Genomic DNA, 23,000 nt, shown 5'->3' with positions numbered 1-23,000 from the left:
TAAAAGAACCTAAGGCAAAGCTCTGAGCCAATGGTGTTTTATCAAAGGGTTTATAGACCCCTCTAATGAAGTGGATCTTATGTCTTCCTCATGATCTGAGATGCCCTCTCCTTCCAGGGCCCCACTTTTATAGGGATTGGTATTTCAAAAAAGAATAATTTTATTGGTGACATATGATGCATAGGCTAAAATAGATAAAATTTATGTGAGCAGGGTTATGAGTTGGACAAAGCAAAAATAGCTTTGTTGACTAGGTGGTCACAAAATGGATGGGCTACTTCTTAGATTAGGCAGGAAGAGATGGCTCAGGGTAAGACTGTTGTTGGATGAGAGAGAATGGTCCAGAGGTACAACAGTAAATTGGATGACTTTCCATGTGGTTGAATCACCTCCATGATACTGGGTTTTTCCATGAAGACAAGGAGAAACAAAGATTAGGGGGCCTCTAGCTAACTTCCTATGAATTTTCAAGTGATCTTATCATCTGGACTTCATAGGTCTAGGATCAAATATACAGAATTTATAATTTGAGAAGGGATTCTCACTTATTAAATCAATCTTCTTAGCTGGGAGTATTAAATGAGATCATATTTGTAAAGCACTTAGCATAGTGTCTGATACATAGTAGATATTTAATAAACATTTGTTCCCTTCCCTCTTCCTCATTTTTATTATCACTTCCATACCATCCTATTGCTACCATTCTTCAACAACCTGTGCTCTGGCTATGACTCTTGTCCAGATCATTTTTTATACCCATCTACTCTATTTCTCCCTCCTTTCTAAAAGAGTTGGAACCAGAGGGTCTATATTCAAAAAACTGGTTCTGCCATTTATTAAATTTGTGGATTTTCTGACTCCTCTTCTGTAAATTGAAGGAGTTAGGTTAGATGATTTCTAAGTTTCCTTCTGGATCTATCTCTATGATCCTATGAATTCAATATGTGACTCCTAATTCCCTCTCATCCCCAACCATTACCTTCTTACTTAGCAACTTCATTGTGCTCATTTATGTTCCATTGAACACCTTACATCAATTTCTGTAATTCCCATTACAGAATCTACCTTTTCTGTCCATCTTAGTTACTCACTTAACTCATCCTATAGTTCATTATTTCACATAGCTGTTCTACCCCCCCATGATCTAGAATTCTATAATTCCTCTATCTGAATCTAATTTTATCCTTCCATCTTTCTCTCTGCTCTACTCTTAAATGTTTTTTGTTCTCACTGCACTCTCTAGTTTCCTCTGCCCTTGTCTTGTCTCCTCACTCATCAAGATATTCCAGTCTTCCTTTCTCCCTTCTTGACTCTTTGTGAAACAATTCAATTACACACTATCCCTTCTGTCCTTGAATATCCTGCCTACTAGTCACATTGCTATTTTTGCTGGCTAAACCCTAACGCTTGGATAAGCCCCACCATCTTTCTTCTTGCTCTTAGTCACATACTGCTGGATAAAGTCATTCCATCAATACAGAAACCATTCTTCTTTCTTTACTGACTATTCAGCAGACACCCAGACCATGGCACGCTGATGTTGATTGCAGTAATAGTTTTCTATTCATCAACACCAGCTTCCCAGTAATTGTGATTGAACAGAGAGTGCATTTCCCAGCAAATTCTGCTCTGTAGTCGAATTTGAAGATTGATTTACAGTGGAAACCAGAACCAATCAGACAGAAAGGCGGGTAGGTAATGAAGTCAAGAACCTTAACAGTGAGCTACTTCTGATGGAAGGAGCAGCAGATGAACCTACTGCTATTTCTCCTGAAGAGCCAACAATTGCAGTCCTGTTTCTAGATAACAGCAACAACATAGTTTTATTCTAATGGGAAGCAATCACCACACTTGAGAAATGGAATCTCCTTCTTGGAAAGTATTCAAGAAGGTACTGAACTTTGGAAGAAATTCATTCTTTAAGATTGTCTAAAGAAAACTAATGACATTCTCTTTTGTTGGAAGAACCCAAATGGTTTCCCAGCTTAGGAGTGACAATTTTAATAGCTTAAAAACATAAGGTATTTACCCCAGAAAATGTGGAGAATATTGCTTCTAGGGAGCTTAAAAAACATAAGAATCTTACCATTTTTTATAATAGTTTCTTGTCTCTCTGCTTGTACCCTAGGAAATATTAGCATGTGCTAAACTTTGACTGTGCAGGATGAATTCTAACTTCATCTTTCAATTGAAATTACTCTCTCCATAGTTACCAGTGACTTCTTGATGATCAAATCTAATGACATTAGAAAAAAATTCTACATCTTTTGTGACTTTTATAAAGCTCCTCTTCTTTTTGATACTAAGTTTTTGTGACATTTCTTTCTCCTGGTTCTGAATGTTCCTTCTGCCTCATTTACTAGACCTTTATGTCCACTAAACATAAGGATCCCCCAAGGCACTTTCTTGGTCTCTCTTTACCACTCTACTTCCTCTATACCATTTATTTTTATCAGCTTCCTTGATTTTAATTTTTATCTCAATTCAGATTATTCTAGAAATTACATGTTCAGTCTTAATTTTTTTCCCTACCTCACTTACCCCATCTCACATATCAAATTATGACTACTAGACATCTTGAACTGGATAGATTGAAAAAAAAATAATCAGTGGAATTCAAAGAGGGAGTGAAATGTAAAGATTAACTTAGTGAGTCCCATTAACTTGGGAGCAGCATGAGGACAGGCTTAGAAATAGCTTAGTTTTTTCCTTCTTCCTGTCTGACATCAAGGAGGATTAATATTATACTAACATTACCCCCCCCCAAAGGAAAGTCATACAACCTCAAGATACATTCACTACAATTAAATGTTATACAATATTAACTTAGCATTCACTGCTGCATGGTAGACTTTTTATTCTTTCTTGATTTTTTTAAATCACACTCCCCAACCCACCAATTTCAAAACTTCTTTTTGTTCCTCAAGCTGCCTCTATCAGTTCTTCCTTTCTTCTTAGTAGAGAACCTTATCTCCTACTTTATAGGAAAATAGAGACCTTCAATCAATCAATCAAGTTTTTAATAAGCGGATATGACATCTTATACACTGTGCTGTGTCAGACATACAAATAAAATAAATGAGACAATCTCTGCTCACAAGAAACTTATATTCTAATAGACTATGAAAAAATAAAAAAAATCTTTAGGAAAAGTTTTTGTGAAGAAGGTTGTTCTTGAACTATGTCTTGAAGAAAGAGATTTAATGGGGTAGAATGAGGAGGAAGTGCATTTTGAGAAGAGGGATTTGGTAATGCAAAGATAGATAGGGAAGTGGAGTGTATATGTTAAGAAAAGAGAGAAGGCCAGTTAATTGCAGAGTGAGACATGGAGAATTATGTTCAAGGCTGGAAATGCTGATTATTTGACAAATCTTAACTTACCTCTGAATTCTTCCTACAAATTTTATTTCATAAATGTTAATTAATATCTGTCAGTATTTTAGTTTTTATATCAATATTAATTAATGTATTAGTCTATGTACATCTTTTCCTGCTTTAATATATTCTTTTTCCTTCTGTCACTTTTTATTTATTTGTTTTTAACATTCATTTAAAAAATTTTGAGTTTGAAATTCCTTCTTCCTTCCTATACCTTCCTAGTCCATTGAGAAGGTAAGCAATATGATGTCAATTATACATGCAAAGTCTTACAAAACATATATTTCTTAGCTTCATATCTCAAATCATTTTAGCATCATTTCCTGTTCTTTTCTATTTTGCTCTAGTCTTGGAAGAAAAGGTGATGCTTCGCCTTGCTAAAAAGAACCTCTCTACTTTCCTCCTCTTCTTTTTTCTCTAAGGATTTGCTCCTTGGTCGTTGTTCTCTTTCACCATCAGTCTCTCCTTGTCTTTGGATCCTTCCCTGCTTTCTGCAATGATGCCTAGTATGCCTTGACAATCATAAACCTTCACTTGATCCTATCGTCTCTTCAAGTTACTGCTATATACCCTTCTTGGCTAAATGCAAAAGAACAAAGTTCTACATCAGTGGAGTTCTATCCTTTACTATTCATGGATAATATCATGCCTGTTGTTGTATAGTCCTATAGTAACTGGAAAGGAAACAGTCTTTCAATCTACATTAAGACAAAAAGAAACCAAAAAAGAGAAGGTGGATACATATTGTTCAGGCTGTGACCTGTAATTGGACTGACAGTTCATGAAACTAATCCATCAGTTTATGATATTAGAATGATACCTCAAAAGGACAATAAATTGGAACTGAGAACTGAATGGAAAGGATATAAACTGAATCCAATTTGGGAAATTAAACAGTGCTTTCAATCATCCAAAGCTGCTTCCTGACAAAAAAATCTCAGCTTTTTAATGCCAGCATTATGACCCTTTGTAGTTGAATATGCTTCAATTCCACTATCTCAATATAATAAAACTTTCAGATGACCCTGAAAAGCAATAGAAAGCTAATCGCAAGTATTAGTAGGTTGGAACATATTAATGTTCCACACAATGAAGAAGGGAACTACATGATATCATCAAGATATATATGTCAGAAGAAACAGAAGTCAATCATATACAGAGAATAAAAGACAACTGGCAGACAGCCTAAGTGTAGTATTGGCCTCTGTAAAATACCCACAGAATATGAAGATCTTAGCAAACCATGAAGATCTCCAGAAGAATAATAGAAGGCTTTGGATAAGAATCATAGCACAGAATATGTGTGTGGCATACATATGTATGTATGTGTTTATGTATATACATCTCTCTATATATATGTTTATTTAAATATATAAAATCCATTCTAGTGAAGAAGCATATATACTAATGAAATAACAGAACCAATAAGTCACAGATATAAGCATCATGGTTCCCCTTTTTGGGGTAGAGCCATTCTTTGCTATATGTTTATAACTTTGCTATATAAACTATATTTAAGATACTTTGTGAGGTTAAGCCTACCTGCTGGGATAGTGCGGTCATGGCCCCAAGATGATACCATTATTCTCCACTTTATCATTAAGCTAAGAACTGGAATAGTCTGAGAAAAAAAACTTAGGAGAAGTTCTAAGTGGAGAGCAGATGTAAAAAGACTGACCTGGTGAGACTTCTTGACATGGATGACAAAGACAGACTTGGAAATGGGCCCAGTGGTTAGTTTAGCCTTCATGTCTATGAATGACAGAAAGAAGGAAGCCCAGATGTCAGTCTGGCAGCAAATGCAAAGACGTCAACTCCACTATAATGTGCTTCAGGCAGCCCTACCAAGACAGTGTTGTTGTGGTCCTCCTAGTTCCACCCTGATAGACACATCAAGGAAAAGATGGCCTCCAAGGTAGCAGCTGAGTCATGCAGTACCACCAAAACTATATCACTTAGCTCAGCATCACCCAGATTGGAGTCACAATAGCTAAGTTGTTCTGTCACTTCGTAGCTATGTAACCCTTAGGCAAGTCTTGATACTTTTCTGAAGTCCCAATTTCCTCATCCACTAAATAAGAGACTTGACTCAAATGAACTTTAACATCCCTTTGAGTAATAAATCCATCATTTGACAATTCTATTGTCAAAATGCCAGGAAACACCTGCAATCTACAAAAGTAGCTACAGGCACACTAAAAATAAAAGCAAAACATAGTGTGATAGAAAGAGCACAGGATTTAAAGTATGACCTATATTCTATTCAATTTCATTTTACAAAGATTATGACTTGCTAGAAACTGTGCTGGACCTTGGGAATGCAAAAACCAAACAAACAAACAAAAAACTCATCCCTATCCTCCAAGAACTTACATTCTACTGGGGATACACAATTTTACATAAATAAATAATGAGATAATAATTTGAAGACAGAGAAACTACTGGTAACTAAAGAATCAAGAAAAGGTCTCATAGGAAGTGACTCTTTAGAGACATAGAGTTCCTTGTCACTGCCTTTAGAGATCACATAGTTCCTTTTTTGATGCCTTACTTAACAACAATACTTGGTAGTTCGTTGAACAAACTCATTCTGTTGATTAAGTCTGACATGGAATCTTTTATAAAGCCAAATGTCCCCCCCTCCATTTTTCATCAACAAATAATAAATACAATTCATATTAGCTTTATTTTTCTATTGTAGTTGTCTACAAAGTTTGACACATTTCGCTATTAGGTTTGCTTTAGGGATGTTGGGTGGATATGCCTATAGCATTCTCATAAAAATTTTAGAGAGATAATAAAATCTGCATACTAATAGGATAAGAAGACTTCTGGTTTTGGAGAGGTGAAGAGAGTAGCAACAAAGGATAGCATTTGGAAAGCTGGCTTTGGAATCAGAAGAACTGGGTTCAAGTTCTACCTCTCCCATAGTGATTACAAGACATGGGAAAATTAATTTGGCTCTCAGTGCATTGAAGTGACTACAAGTTTTAAATCAAGTGCTGTTCTGCATTGATAAGGAAAATTTATTGACCAAAAGTACCCCTTACTACTGAAATCATAGACTTTGTCCAAAGAAAACTCATCCCCAGAAAAATTTTCCATTTTTTTTGGAATCTTTATGCGATAACTTGAAAATGGACCCCCTACAAGGATCATTATCACTCCTTCCAGCATGAATTTCTTCCTGATGAATTTTGCCAGGTTCAGCTTCCTCTTCCTGATTTTATCTTCTTAAGTGCCATTGCTTCTTTGTCACATAGTATATTCATTACAAGGGTAGTCAAGGTCAAATGCAGTTGCTCATGAGGATAGATGACCAAGGAAATGAATGCTCAACTCTGCCATTTCAAAGACATACCCTTTGAGAAGTCAATGTCATTTTGGTGGCACAATAAGGTACTAGAGTATGATATAATTGTGTACATAAAATGCAGCCATTCATTCTGCTTAGAAGCAATCTAGATATGTGTCTAACCACATACCTAAGAAACACACACACATACAGACGTACAAGCACGTACACACTTACATGTATTCATGCCCCCATAAAAATACAAAGATTCTTTGATCACAGCTGGACCACTTCAGAGAAAAAACTTCCTACTCATGTCCTCTGACAAATAAACCAGGGAAGGGTAGACTACAGACAGATTGGTGAGGATATGGTTTTCCCCACAAGAGAACACTTCTTCAAATGTTCCATAAGTATAGGTCCAAGAAAAGAACAAACAGCAAACTCTTGGAGGGTTTACAGTGAAGGTCTGGAGGGATTCCAACCTTGGCCAGGCTTTGCTTTAACCACTCCCTTAGGATTCCTGCCACAGGGTTCTCACAAGCAGCTTTGTCAAACACTGCAGGAATCATTAGCCTGTCTGCCACCTCCTGTTGCTCAGTTAGATCAAGGTTGCTGCTATTTTGAGAAAGTCTAATCAACATGAGTATTTCTCAGTAGTGACATAACACCCCCAGCAAGTCCTGAGGACTCAGCCTCTATTCCTAACAGTTTGAGGTGCCAGAGCCTTACTCCACCTCCTACTGAACATTCTAATGCTTCTATTTTTGTAACTTGGAGGGCTGAGGGAGAGGATGGGTGTAGGAAGGGGTGGAAGAATGATCACCTACTCAGAGGTTTTTAGAAACTGAAAAGACAGAGCAGGCCATTCACACTTTACCTTTTCTTCTGTCAGAAGAAGGTGGCATACACAATACTTTCTCCTTGTTGTTAATCTGGTTTGGTTGCAACTGGGACTGAACCGATGGAGTGACTCCTATTTTCCTATGTTATGACACTGTGATGAAGTTCTCTATTGAGATTTTTGAGTCAACACTAAAATTTCCATTTCTCCCCCCCCCCCCAGTTACAGCCCCCTTATAGTTTATTCAATTGATAATACGGTTAAACTATTTCCATAATTTTTTGATCTATATATTATTCAGAAAAAGCTAGGTGACTATATAACCCTAGTAAAGGAACCATAATTCAAGGTTCAAATAGTCCAAGTCTGATTCCCCTACTCTCATATCACTAAATATTTGTCTTATTATGTTCTTCCTGTTCTTATTTTATTTGGGGGAAATCTTAGCATTTGACTAATCTTTAAGTCTATAAAATTATGAATGATAAAACACCAGGGTCCATACAAGCACTCAAGGTAACAGTATGCCTATTAAATGTAAGATATCCTTTTATTCTACTCTATGGAAAACTAAGAAAATGCAAAGGACTAATGGGACCCTTAAGTAAATGCAGAAAATCTTTAACATGACTCATAGAGACCCCAAAACAACCAATACAGTGCATCTACTTCTCTAATAAGTCCCACTTTTCTTCAGAGATCTAAAGTTCTCCAGATTAATGGTTTATGCTCCTTTAGATATTTGTAGTGATCAGCTGGGTAACTCTCTGATATTATAGTTAATCCAACTTTTCACAGAAATCAACTTATTTAATGAAAGTCCTATACTGATATATATATATATATATATATATATATATATATATATATATATATATATATATATATATATACTTGGACTTTCCTTGGAAGGGGACATGGGTTTAAGACTTCTAGATTGGCATGTTGGTGATTTCTTTTTTCATCATCTGTTAAATGGATATGATATTGTCTCTTGTAGACACCATATCATCATGAAAGTCAAATAAGAAAACATTTATGAAATAAAACAAGCTGCAAATGTCATTTATTACTGTGTTATTCCTAATTCTCACCCTCATAAGCAAAGTCTCTAGGACTGCCTGGTTCTTGACAAAGAGGACATTGATTAACCCTTCAGGTTAGTTTGAGACTTTCACTCTAGGAGTGGAGTCTGGATTGGGTGGGTGGGAGGGTGAGTCACAAGGGATCGAAACCTTCCTTCTTTCTATTGTGCCAGCACAATAACAGAGGTTGTTCAGTTAATATGTGATCTATGCCTTGCCACTAGACTCCAAAGACTCTCAGGAGAGACTGAGGCTGTTGACTTTGAAAAGCTCTTCTTCCCTTAAATCTAATTCATTTACAAGTCAAAGTATTACCATTGTTATATGATGGTCATTGGTCCTCTTGGGAAAAGGACAAAGAACAATGACAATAATGTTCAGGAAAAAAAAATATATATATATACATATATATATATATATATATATATATATATATATATATATATGTATATATGTATAAGCCCAAGGTGGATTTGAAGTGGGAATTTGTACTCTTTGAATTTGTACCCTAGCCAAAAGATGAATACTGATCAGGTCATGCTGACCGCTTCCAAATGATTTCTGCATGCCATAGCTCAGTGAAGTGATAGACTACAATGCCACTGCTTTCCCCAAAGGAATACCTTTTTATCTGGATTCTAAATCTCATTTTCTTTCTCAGAGGCAATCATATTATTTTCCAAGGTTTTAGACTTAATCAGGGCTTTTTGGGTAGGTTGTTTGACTGTAGAAATTTCAGTATTATTTTACAATACATACAAGCTCCAATACTGCTTCTTCCTTTCTTTAACTCCAATCAACTTTACTATTATTTTGCTTCTATCCTTATTATCTCTGTGCTTTATTTTTCCTCCCTCAGCTCTCAGATAAAAACAAAATCTTTTAATGAAGACATGTAATCATCTACATTTAAAGATGGTAGATTTTTGTTTTTGCTGTTGTTTTCTGACCTGATACCCAAGATCGAACATTGAGTTTTACTTAACATCAAAAAGGTTGATTTTTCTAACCATATAAAGAAAATGTTAATGATAATAGGTTTTGGAAACTAGAACTAGAAAGATCCTTTGAATAGTTCAAGTTGGCAGTACAGCAACCCTGGCTGTCCTTCGAGCATCTCTGTGTAAGGCTGAGGATGTGATTGAGGGCTGAGGTTCAATTTATAGGACAAACAGGATGATATGCTGCAAGGAAGGGGTGGTGGTGGGGTGTCAGCAGCTGTTACTCTTCTTCAGCATTCCAAAGCTATAGAGAGATGAGTCCAGAGTGACCTCCCAATCTAATGAGTGTGGGAACGGAGGATGTTCTCATGGGGGACCAATGACATGACAGAACATTGGAAAAAACATGGAATGCAACGGCTCTACTTCTTCTAGGTGCAGCTGAATGATATGTTAGGGGATGGAGGCCTTTGCAAATTGTTCATGGAGGAGTAAAGTTTAACAGTATACTTTCTCAGAATGAGACTAAGATGAAAATGTCAGGGATCTCTTCCTTATGATTTTTTTAATTGAATAGGAGGAATAGGAGAAAGAATGCTTTTTATAAGAGAGAAATTGTGTTAAGAATAACACTTTGAAAGAAATATATCCTCCCTGTCTTTTCTTTTGCTACCATCACATCTAGAGAACATTATTATCTCCAAAAAACATCTAAATGTTCCAAGAAGTTTTGACAAACAAGAATTCATTTTGTGTGAGGGAACTCTCTCTCTTTCTCTCCCTCTCTCTCTCTCTCTCTCTCTCTCTCTGTCTCTTTCCTCTCTTTCCACACATATGCATACAAACACATATGTAGGCAATACATATATGTATGCCCACTTACATACACACTATATATAATATCCCTTCAGTTACATGGATCATAAGGTGTGGTACTTAGTACAAGTACTTAGGCACCTAAAAATACTTGCAATTAATATAGTTCAGTTAGGAACACAATTTTCAGGATATTTTTTTAAAAGAAAGCAGAAAACAATCTGACTCGAATTCTGAGCCTATTTTAACTTTTTATTGATAAATATCCAAGATCAGCCAGATGGTCTTAGGGCCACTTTAGTCTGAAATTCTCAACCAACCTTGATAAAATTAAGTAAGAATTATCAGATTTTTCCAGTCTGACTTGTGAGACTTCAGGGCAAACCCTCAAGGCAAGTTGAGTTTTGTGTGCTACTAATAACAGTCACTGGTAGTAGGGAAATAGTATCTAGGATTGATTCCTGAAGGCCTCTGTGATGAAATGAATCCCATCCATAGCCTAAAGATAAATTAACTGGGAAACAATTGTCATCTTCCATGCAAAAAAGAATTTTTTTAGGGAAAGCATGGCCACTTTTTAACATAGGTGGGCACTAGCTTTGGGGTGATATTTCCATTATTCTATCAGCAAATCAAATGACAAGATCTCACAGGTGAAAAGAGCCACAGACATAAAGAACTTCAGATGTCTTATAGTCTAATCCATATGTGACAAATGGTCAATCTTGGTTTGAATGACTCCAATAATAGAGAATTCACTACCTCTTTAGGCCCTGGTTTCTCTCCATTTATCCCTCTTCTATTCTTCCCTTCATCTGTCTCTGTCCTTCCACCCCTCCCTCCTTTCTCCTCCTCCTTTCTTTACTTTTTCTTCTTCTGCTTCATCAAATCATCATCATCATCATCATCATCATCATCATCATCTTCTTCTTCTTCTTCTTCTTCTCTCTATCGATGTCTCTGTCTCTATCCCTTCTTCTTCTTCTTGTTCTTGTTCTTCTTCTTTCTATCGTTGTCTCTGTCTCTATCTTTTCTTCTTCTCTCTCTATCATCTGTCTCTCTCCCCTTCTGTCTGTCAGTCTCTTCCTCCTCTTTCTGTCTTTCTGTCTCTCTCTCTTTTGGTCTCTCTGGGTCTGTCTCTCTGTTTTTCTTTCCCTTAATTTTTATTTTGTAATCTTAAACTTAATTCTGTAATCTAGTCAGATGTGGGGAGGAAAAAGGAAATAAACCCCCAAGTCAGCTGCAGCAAATGAGAGAGAGGAAGGGAAGTTGTTCTCCCCAGCTACAAAAGGAAAGTTTTGGTGGTTAAAACAAAAAACAATACCCAAAAATTACAAATGAATTGTTCACAGTCAGCAATACTGATCTTCCTGTAGGTCTTACTTTTTTGTCCAGGAGCCAAAGTACATCAGGTTTACAAAATATTCATGCTTTCTTTCACCTGGCCAAAGACCATATGCTTACTTTTCAACCAACCAGGCTTAGCTGCACAAATGAATTGGAAGGTATTTGAATCTGGCCCCACATTTACCATGGACAAGAAGTATTCTGCTTTAGAATGAAGTTCTCATTATCAACACAACAGTTTTCCAATCAATGAAATTGTCATCAGTGTCACTCTGGAATATGCAGTCACTACCTTGGTACAAGAATCCAGGAATGAGTCTGCAAAAATCAGGGTTTCTTGTAGCTACCTTCTTTCCCTCTGTTGCTCAGAACATTTTTTCCCTGCTATTATTGGAAATATCTTGGAGATGACAGGTCCCCTAGACTTGATGTTTGGGTGGGTTGAGGCTGGGATGAGGTTGGGAAGTTCTAGGGTCCAGGTGGTCATTTTTACAAAGCTCCTCTTCCACTTTTGGATAGCTCCTTCTCCCCTTTGTATGATTCAGAGTCTGGTAAAGCAAAAATTGTTCCTTTCCATCCTTCTCCACTACCCAACCTTCTCTGTTGTTAGCTTTCAGTATATCCTTTGGAATGTTTTTTATTTCATGAACATAATCTTCTTTAGATGCTTTTCCTATCTTTTAGGGTTCACAGAATTTTGACTCCTTCCAGGAGAAACTACATTTCTGATTGTCCTCTCTTTGGGTGGCAATTTTCTTATGATTTATGATACACTGATTCAGAGAAAGAATAGGTCTACTCTTTGCTCCATACTGCGATTTTCAAACTATGACTTTCTGCCATCACTTAATAATCCTTCATCCTTTGAGTTACTCCATCTAGATATTGTGGAGATTTAAACAAAGCATGCTCAATTAAACTCACATTAAAATGTTATTAATAATATTCAATTTACATTATATTTACCATATAATTGATTTAGTTATATTTACAAATTTTGTTACATTCCATAATAACATCCCACTTATGATTATTAATAACAGGTTAGTGAGAGCAAAGAAGTTTTTGTTTCATCAAATAAATATTTTAAAAATTGTTTATCTTTAGCTCATTCTTTTAAATTTCTATTTTTTGTATGTTTTATAACACATATAGCAGTTAGTAATAAATGATGTTTTATTATAGAAGCACATGTTTATAATTTATAAGCACACATATACTGAGTATGCATGCTTATCATTTTTTTTTTCACTGAAAAGGGATACATAGCCAAAAAAGTTTGGAGACCATGGCTCTGCAAGACTGGTAGAGGATACAAACTTGAGGAAAATGAAATCTATATCAGTGGAAAACATCAAATAGGTAACACCAATGGAGAAAATGTGTTGGTGAAGAACAAACATTTCAACAGATGTCAGATTTATAGCAATACCTTAAATGAGGTGGGCCATGGAGGACCCTGGTATGAATAGATTCTTTATTGGGGAATTGTGAGTAGCACTGAAGAATGCCTTTAGCAGGATATTGAAAACAAGGATGAGAGTATGACAACTTACTTCTATATAAATATGCTTGTTGTTTGTTGTGGATTTTATAGGACTGGCTTTCTTTTATTGTATTTTTCTTTTAGGGCAGCTGGGTGGCACAGTGAATAGAGCACTGACCTTGGAGTCAGGAGGATGGAGTTTGAATCCCGCCTCAGGCACTTGATACATACTAGCTGGGGGAATCTTGGGCAAGTCATTTTATCCTGATTGCCTTGTACCCAGGACCATCTCCAGTTATCCTCATTCATATCTGGCCACTGGGCCCAGATGTCTTAGGAGGGGAAAGTGAGGCTGGTGACTTAGCACAGTGCCCCCTACCCGACCCTGCCCTCAATCAGATCTAATACATATGCTTGTTATGTCATCACCTTCCTGATGTCATGGTCTTCTTTGAGAATGAAGGGCAAACATCATCATCATCATCATCATCATCATCATCATCATCATCATCATCATCAATTTTCTTTTAAAACATTATCATCTAGGGGTGGCTAGGTGGTGTAGTGGATAAAGCACTGACCTTGGGGTCAGGAGTACCTGAGTTCAAATCCGGTCTCAGACACTTAATAATTACCTAGCTGTGTGGCCTTGAGCAAGCCACTTAACCCCATTTGCCTTGCAAAAACCTAAAGAAAACCCCAAAACAAACCAAAAACATTATGATCACCATGCTGGTAATTGAAGGGCTGGTACTAGTCTCCCATATTATCTAGATGAACAATCTCTTCTGGTTTATATGCGTGTCATTTTATACATACATACATACATATATATATCATATATAATCATTGCAGTGATTTGAATGAAGGCTACTTATATGAGTTCTGGGAATGTTAACATGAGAAGATATTTGGATTTGAATTCTTTATATTGTTATTAAAGACTTCTTAATATATATTTGGCAAATAAATGCCTGCCCTAGAGAAGGAAAAAAGAAAAAAAAATCACGCATTATGTTTATGTGTCCTGATGAGAATAATTAAGAATATCTCTGTAATTTATGGAATCCTGCTTAGGATGGGGCAAAGAAGAGGGCCTCCAAATATATCCAGTTTGGGATGGTAGTATGGCAAATCTTAAAATGGATTTCCAGTTTCCCACTTGGATTTCCCAATCTCTACTTTGTGGGCTCTGGGCTTTACAATTCATAAGGGAGATGAGAGGCATAGGATTCAATTGTCCCCCTCTCTCTACTCAATGTAGGGGTATAGGAAATCATGTTTGTAATCTCAATACCTTTGGGACTATTTGGGCCCAGGTAAATACTTATTTACAAAAACATAATTTGAGAAAGGGGAGATCTTGATTGGTTTTAAGGATGAAAATAGAAATGAATGAGAAACATTTAAATCTATATAGCTTATAGGATAGTAACCAAATTAGCATATGCATGAGTATTCCCAGAGAACTCTAAATCTCCAGACCATTGCCAGGGTGATGGTTTTGGGTTGTTTTATCAAATGAAAGATGGAGACTTCTTTGATAAAAAAAAACAACTTAGGAAATTTAGGAAAACTTTGAAACTTATGACTTTTCTCCTGGGGCTTCACATTTGAATGCCAATTCAATACAGGGTTTAGAGAAATAAATTTCTAATACCTGAAAAAATGAACTAAGGGAAAAGGTTTCTGTTATTCATATACCTGTGTGAAAATAACTAGCATTTATATAGTGCTTTAAGGTTTGCAAAGGACTTTACATATTTTAACTCATTCAATTGTGACAAAAATCCTGTGAAATATGTACTAATATTAGGAAACTGAGGCCAAGAGAGATTAAGCATCTTGTGCACAGTTACAAAGCTAATAAATATTTGAGAAAGGATTCAAACATGACTTTCTGACCCCAAGTTCCATTCCACATTCTTTCCCCCACTTAGCATATAATATATATATATATATATATATATATATATATATATATATACACCGTCTCTATCAAGTAATACCAATTCATTTGCATTCTAACAGGATGACATTTTTAGTTATAAGAATTCTTAGAAGCAAACATATCTTTGCACACATCATAAGAAGGGTCATAGCAACCATAAACTGAAACTATGAAATCATGGCATTAGTAGGTTAATGAGTCCTCCAACTATGGGGGCTTTAGGCAAATGAAGTGTGATACCTTTGCCCCCTCCTGCAAAGTAATATGGTCTTTCCATACTTTGGCATTTCTGACACAGGAATTACCTATAATTCTGTGATATTTTTTGTCCCCTTACACTGTCTACCATCATAGTATCTCAAATATTTCCAATGTAGTGAGCAATGGTAGTGCCAGGGAACTGATTATAGTTTAATAATATAGTAAAGATTAAAGAGCTGACCTCAAAAAATGAGGGGTCATACTGCTTTTATGAACTAAAATACTTCAAGATCTTACTTCTTTGGGATCTTGCCTGACCTTGGGTTCCATTTTCTCATTTTTCTTTTTGGAAATCAATGCTCCCAGATTGATTAAATGAATTTTTGAATTTTGGTTGCCTATCATGTTTCTCTTTTCTTTCCTGGTGATAAACAAAACCTTTCTTTGGGGCTTATGGGTCTTGCCCAGACCAGGCTGTTCTGCCTGTTGAATTTTCAGCCCCTGAGCAGAAATGGCATCAAAGTATGCCAGTGATTAAGGATGATCAACATGGTTTCAGGGAAGAGTTATGCTAGGAAAACACTGAGGAACAGTCATGATCAGAGAGGGGATACTAGAGGTCTTTTCCATTGAACCAGAGTTAATAGGAAAATCAGATCTGATGGAAAGGGGAATGTTTAAACAGAGTTTGTAGTGATTTCAAAGCTGTGGAGTAAGCAACTGGATCTTTCAGGGCAATGGAAAGTAATAATCATTGGCTGAATGAAAACTTGTCCAAAATATTTCCCTGAGACAATCTTCTTTTATGAATAGTGATGTTTATCCTTTATTCTCAAAGAAGACAATGACAGCAGGGAGGTGATTCCATGACAAGCACATGAATTGGATCTGAATGGGGGGGCTATGCTAAGTCACTACCCTCACTTTCTCCTCCAAAGTCATCTAGGTCCAGTGGCCAGATATGGATCAGGATGACTGAAGATGACCTTGGTTGTTGGACAGTCGGGGTTAAGTAACTTGCCCAAGGTCACACAGCTGGATAGAACTCCTGTCCTCCTGACTCCAAGGTCAGTGCTCTCTCCAGTGGCTCAAGGAGGATGGGAGTTAGAATCTAGCCCCAGACACTAGCTGTGTGACCTTGGGCAAGTCACTTAACCCCCAACTGACCAGCAACCAAGGTCATCTTCAGTCGTCCTGACTCATATCTGGCCACTGGATCCAGATAGCCCTGGAGGAGAAAGTGAAGCTGGTGACTTAGCACAATTCTCACTAAAATCCAATTCATGTGCTTATCATGGCATCCCTTCTCCTGAGGTCTTCTATGGAGTAGAATGTTAGTTAATACTCTCAATCCATCTTCATTTTCTTCCTTTTATTGGAAATAGAACTGATTACTGCTATCTTTAAAGCGTGTTCTATTGGAGGTTCTTATTCAGAATCTGAAGGGTGAGGCCTCAGTGTCTTTTCCTTTATGTTGTCAGTATATCAGGCGGCTGGACCTACCTTCGTGAAGCCACCTCTAGATTTCTGATCATGAAGATATCTTTCTTGCTAATAAGACAGTCTCCTTGACTGAGCTAGATTTGTTCCTCCAGGATGATGTCAGGGTTTGGGGTGGTTTGGCCATTTCCTCTTAATTGTGTATGCAGAAAAGCAGACGTATTGTTATGAAGAAAGAAGGGAGAAATTTGCAAGAGCATTTATGAGATTCTAGTTTATCATGTTGAAGGCTGAATATCGGATGTACCTGTAAATCAATGACTACTAATTCTTAGAATCATAGAATGTCATAAGCATAGAGTTAGAAAGGGACTGGGAGCTCACCTTATACAAACTTCACATCTAACAGTTCAGAAATCTGAGAAGTTGAATGACTTGCTTACGGTCACAAGATTTCAGCATGCTGAAGAGCTAGGATCCAAACCTGAGTTCTTTGTTTTTTTGGGGGGGGAGGCGGGGTTGCAAGGCAAGTGGGGTTAAGTGACTTGCCCAGGGCTGCAACTACTAGGTAATTATTAAGTGTCTGAGGCCGGATTTGAGCTCAGGTACTCCTGACTCCAGGGACGGTGCTCTATCCACTGTGTCACCTAGCCGCCCCTCAAACCTGAGTCCTTTGATTAGGAACATGGTACTCTTCTAGTACTCCCAATGTCTCTACTATGGATCTCTTTCTACTTAAGAAATAGGCTCCAACTTCAAAAACTATATAGTAGCTACACTTGGTTTCAGTCAGTTAGCTCCCTGAAATAGGTGGTTGCTTCTATTAATATGAAGTTATGGAGACTGCAAGTTATGAAATGCCACAATATTTATAGAAATTAAATTGTAGGTGGCCTTAATTAAATGTTACTAACTGATTGACTAGCTAGCTCAAAGAGTAATTGATTGATATTTGGTTGGCAATTTCTATTATTGAAAAAAATCAGAAAGAGCAAACATGGTTATTTGAGAAAGGAAAATTTATGTTGGGTTTTGAAGGATGATGAAATTTGAAATGGAAGAGGGAAACAGGGAAAGAGGACAGATTGTTGTGATAGAAGGCAAGATTATCATAATTATTCTTCAAATTACTATAAACTCTGTTGAAATATTTCCCTTTCCATCAGATTTGATTTTTCAAGAAAGTCCAGACACAGTATTCTTTCCACTGGATTATACAATCTGCCAGATCCCCATCTAGCTTTAAATCTATGTTCTATATTTGTAGGTAAAGAGTAACTGCCCTTCCAGCTTTGGAATTAGAGTAATTTGGGACTTCATTAGGGCTTTATGTGTCTGAAGATAGTTATTAAAGTTACAGGGACATGAAGTTACTACTGAGCTTTTCCTATTGCTCCCTGAGTCCTTGATACTTTCATTGGTTCAGTTGTCCTCCCTGCCTCTCTGCCTTTCCCACTCCATTCACTGGCAAGTCTAACCCCAATTCCTGATCTGTTTGTGAGTCTGATCTACTCTCTGCCCCACCCCAAATCCCCTATAGATACATGTAGGAAGGGAAGACTAGGCAGTTATTTTCCCATAAACCTGTTAATCTCTTGACACAGTGGGAAAAGGGAGATTTCTTAGTCTTTCTTAGTACTTTCTCTCATCTATCTATCTATCTATCTATCTATCTATCTATCTATCTATCTATCTAATCTATCCATCTATCTGTCTATCCAATTATCTATATATATTCTTTTATCTGTTTATGCAAACTTTTATCTTTTTCTTAGGACTTTCCTTTTTTATAATTATTCTTTAAAATGACTTGCCCAAGGTCACACAGCTAGGCAATTATTAAGTGTCTGAGTCTGGATTTGAACTCAGGTCCTCCTGACTCCAGGGCCAGTGCTCTATCCACTGCACCACCTAGCTGTCCTTTCTTAGGACTTTCTAAGGGAGATGATACTGGTATTTGGGTATGATGAACTTGGCTCAGGAATTAGAAAATGCCTGAATCTTTTTGCCACACCTTCAATGAAAGAACAATATTTCAGAAACTCCCTTTTCCTTGGCTTCTCATGTCTGCATCCTTATAGCTGGTCCTTCTATTTAGAAGGTTGAGAGCTATATCACTATCAGCTACTTCCTTCATCTTGAACTGAACCCCCTTACTAGAATAGTAATTTATGGGCAACAGTCACTTCAAACTAACTGTCCATCAATTGGGACTTTAACCTTTTCTTCTAATCAACTCTATGCCCTTTAACTTCTCATTGGATCCATTTTTTAAAATCTCTTTTCATCATCATATATCCTATTTAATTACCTCATTCTTTTTTTTTTTTCTTTCAGTTTTTGCAAGGCAGTGGGGACCTAGCTGTGGGACCTTAGACAAGTAATTATTATGTATCTGAGACCAGATTTGAACTCAGATCCTCCTGACTCCAGGGCTGGTGCTCTGTCCACTGTGCCACCAAGCTGCCCCCTAATTACCCCATTCTTGAGCAACCTACATATATACATATTCTCTACCTCCAGTTGAATATGTTTCTTGGCAGTGTAAGTATTGGTTTTTGTTTTATCTTTCTATTCCAGGACCATGGTGCCTTGCTTAGAATATTCTCTCTGCTGTGGAAAATCCCAATTCTCCCTTCTAGGTCATGTTTCCTTGCTTTTACTAACTACTTTCTTCTTCCTTTAGTACAGGGGTTCTTATTCCTAAAGGGCTTATGATACTAGAAACATTAAGAATATCTGTTCTAGCAGAGTCTTCTGTGTCTATCTTTGATTTTTTTATTTATTCTCTAGCATCTCCCTTTTCATGATTATTACCAGAAACCACTTAAGAGCACATAAAAAATCTTTCTCCACTTATGGCTGTTGTTCTTTTTAAAAGCAATAGGCAAAAAAAAAAAGGCTAAAATCATCAAAATAATACAGCTTCCTGTTTGAGATATTACTACAACTGCCTGTGGTTGAATCCTTTTTACTCTGAAGAAACAAAAGCAGAGACTGTGAATGATACAACCAGTGAGGTTTCACCAGGTAGGCTTGCTCAACTCACTGACCTTTCTCCTATCTCTTTGAAGGAAGAAGAGGCCACAGCTTTCAGCTCAACGCTACCATGATCCTCAGGGTACTCCTGGTCCTCAGCTTCTTCCCTTCAGTTCAAGTAACAGGTAAAGCATTTTGATTTGAATTCTGTGCATTTTTCTTTTGGTGGTTGTGACAAGGCTAGAATTCTATTGAGTTTTAGGTTACACAGCCTTAAGAAACTTGAATAATCATCTCTAATTACACATTGTTGATAAAAAGCTTTTTTGATTCTTAGAGTAGAGGATGATATCTGACCAAAATATTCTTGTCATAACTTTCTCAGTTAATATAATTTCATTTTAAAAGAAAATTTTACTTAGCTTGTAGCAGGATTTCCATTCCTCTTCCCCTTGCCTTTGACATTTGAAATTGGAATTTACTCAAGCAAAATATTACAAGGTAGAATTTATCATAATTTCTATTGTTAAGATAAATCTGGCAAATTCCCCAGATGATGAAGGTATCTGATAAAAGAAGAAATGCTTACAGTTTAAACTTCTTTTCTCCCCAATTACTTGCCTCCTTTTATTACCATCCCAAAGTAGTTTTCTTAAAAAATAAGAAACATCTCCCTGTAAATATATTACAAACCTATTATATAATGATTTATATTTAATTGATTCAGATATATGTGAGTAAAATAATGTTTCACAAAGCCCTAGAAGGTAGCAGTTGGTTCAAGTTTCCCACAGCCAAAGTTAGAAGCACCAATGTACACATAGTAGGCTCTTATCAGTCTTTATTCCCCTTCTCTTCCATTTCTATATTCAATAATTAGACTGACTAAACATGGGCTGAAAGTAAATTAATTATTTTGGAGGGTTAAACATGAATGTAAATGCCTTTCCCTTAAACACCCTCTTTTTAAAAAAAATTCACTTATATTTATAAAAAGCTGTCTGACACAGAGTGGCACTAGATAAATCTTTATTCCCTCCTCCCCCCTTCCCTTTCTCCTATTTATTTGCTATGCAGCCATAACTCCATTTTTTTATTCAAATAGCATTTCTTTAGACTACTAGAAGGTTGTAATTTTCTAACCCATGCATGGGCAAATTCTACTATTTGCATTCATATATGACCACTTTTTGATTCATAGACACACACAAAAAAATCACTCATTTACAAAATGTCGCAATGTCCTACAGATTTGAGACCATGTGTAAAACCCCTGCTGACACCAGCAAAAAACAAAAATCCCTCATAACCTTGTTTTGCCAGAGTAGATAGCATCAGATTGCACTCCCAGTCATTTTTTTGGGAATCTTACACTGTTAATGGAGGTCTCACAATGATAAATACTCTTTTCACTATTCCCATCAAAACTGTAAAGTTCTAATATTCAGAATCAAGTTTCTTCCTAAGGGGATTTCCTTTCTTAGAAAAGAAAAGATGGTAAGGGAGGAAGAGAAGTCTTACCTTGTTTTCAAAGTGGTTACTCTTTTAAAAAGTTTATGCTAGCGACAATTGTTGGAAAATTAGTATTTGTGCCATGTCTTTGATCTTCTACCTCAGGATAATCAAAGTTTCTTGAACATCAATTTTTTTATATAAATATTGACTGGATCCTCTTAAAAATTAAAAAAAGTGACTGTTAGTGATTGAATGGCTGTTTAATACTGAAAGACAACCCATGTGAAGGTAATGTTTTAATTTTACTAAGATGGCCATCAAACATAGCAGAAATAAGTGACCTCAGAAATGTAAAGAAAAAGAGAAAGAAACAATATCAATCAGTTAGTGTACAATATACACCCAATTCATCCTAATCCAGTGGTTCAAAGCCTCTTGTCAATTACCAGTTGTTCTCTCCTCTATTGATTGTCTATGAATATATTTTTTGTTTCTTTTTGCAAGGTGATAGGGTTAAGTGACTTGACCAAGGTCACACAACTAGGTTTATGAATATATTTTTGAAGATATTCTTTGAGGTCAAGTAACTGACTTTATTTACTCCCTAAGACTATCAGAAATAGCAGCCACACCAGCAATGCATATCAGTAAATAGTGTCTGCAGCAATAGGAATGACATATATATGTATGTATGTATATATATATTTATTACATATGTTGTAATTTACAAACTAAAATATTATGTAAATATCAGTTATCAATTTTGTGCAAAAACTTAAACGCAACTATATCATTAATTTTGACATTCCCTTCAAAGATTCAAATGGCAAACATATCCATACCTGTCCATCCTGTGAGACTCGTCCAAATTCTATCAATTTTCCATAGAGTTACTACACAACATTCTAGGAGATTTTCTTCCATTCTCTTGATATTGCAAGAACACTAGTTCTTGCACTATATGTACATTGTTTGACCCTCACTCTGATCATATGACCAGTCTTTTATTTTGACAGGACATTTTATGGATTAATGGTCTTCTTGATTCTAGTTCTCCTTAGGGGTTTTTTAAAATTTGTAATATGTTGATACCTCCTCTCTTCTATGCCTTAAGTTGCTCTTTTCAAAGTCATTGTTGTCATCATTATGCTAGCATTATCATCTATATTATCATTATTTTAGACCACAGCATGAATTAAAGTTTGTGAAGCATACTGTGAAGGTTTAATCACAATCCTTATAATTCTTCATGTTTCTTGAGATCCTATGAAAAATTTGTATTCCCTAGCAAAGAAAGGTTGGCTCAATTCCAATTCTGTACTTCCTCCTCACAAATTGCTAAATTTCATTGCTAAAATTATGAACCAACTAGAGACAGGTGATTATTTAACTTGTCTAGTGGGAAGCCACCAGAGGAGATTTTGTATAACTTGGAATATGAGAACTAACACTTAGAAAAGTATCAAGTCAGCAGATACATAAAGAGGCAATTACATGTGATTGGTTACAGGAGACTTTACATAATGTGTGGTAAAACTACAAGACTGTAATTTAAGGCCATTGTTGGCTATATTTCAGTAAAGCAACTCTAAAACTTATGAGGCAATAAAAACAGTACTTGAGTTGTTTTCCAAGTGTTTACTTTCCCAAACTTCAATAAATAAACTATCAGAATGGAATTATTTCCTACATGAAGCCCTATTACTCTAAATGGTTCTTTTTTAAAAGACACAAAAATTAGAAAATTATCTTCATTTAACCTAAAACAAACCAGGGAAGCAA

At 36.2% G+C, this 23,000-nt stretch overlaps 1 protein-coding gene and 2 long non-coding RNA genes across 3 annotated transcripts in view; 1 reads left to right on the top strand and 2 right to left on the bottom strand.

Moving 5' to 3' along the window:
• The window catches only part of CD28 (CD28 molecule), a 70,785-nt gene that overhangs the window by 3,699 nt on the left and 44,086 nt on the right, over nucleotides 1-23,000 (top strand). Inside the window, exon 2 of the mRNA XM_074191574.1 lies at nucleotides 19,859-19,948. Within this exon, the coding sequence (XP_074047675.1) occupies nucleotides 19,894-19,948 (55 nt within the window). The 5' untranslated portion in view covers nucleotides 19,859-19,893. The remainder of the gene's footprint in view (nucleotides 1-19,858; nucleotides 19,949-23,000) is intronic.
• LOC141491735 (uncharacterized) lies at nucleotides 3,928-5,827 on the bottom strand. Its single transcript, XR_012469735.1, has 3 exons — nucleotides 5,224-5,827; nucleotides 4,921-5,130; nucleotides 3,928-3,957 (listed from the first exon to the last, which is right to left on the bottom strand). It is a non-coding gene; the product is annotated as an uncharacterized LOC141491735 (long non-coding RNA).
• LOC141491040 (uncharacterized) lies at nucleotides 17,237-22,142 on the bottom strand. Its single transcript, XR_012469439.1, has 3 exons — nucleotides 22,061-22,142; nucleotides 21,285-21,435; nucleotides 17,237-20,329 (listed from the first exon to the last, which is right to left on the bottom strand). It is a non-coding gene; the product is annotated as an uncharacterized LOC141491040 (long non-coding RNA).

The sequence above is a fragment of the Macrotis lagotis genome, chromosome 6, assembly GCF_037893015.1.
Source record: "Macrotis lagotis isolate mMagLag1 chromosome 6, bilby.v1.9.chrom.fasta, whole genome shotgun sequence".
Lineage (NCBI taxonomy): Eukaryota > Metazoa > Chordata > Mammalia > Peramelemorphia > Peramelidae > Macrotis > Macrotis lagotis.
Note: the sequence above shows the minus strand (reverse complement) of the source record. Positions and strands in the feature narration are given on the sequence as shown.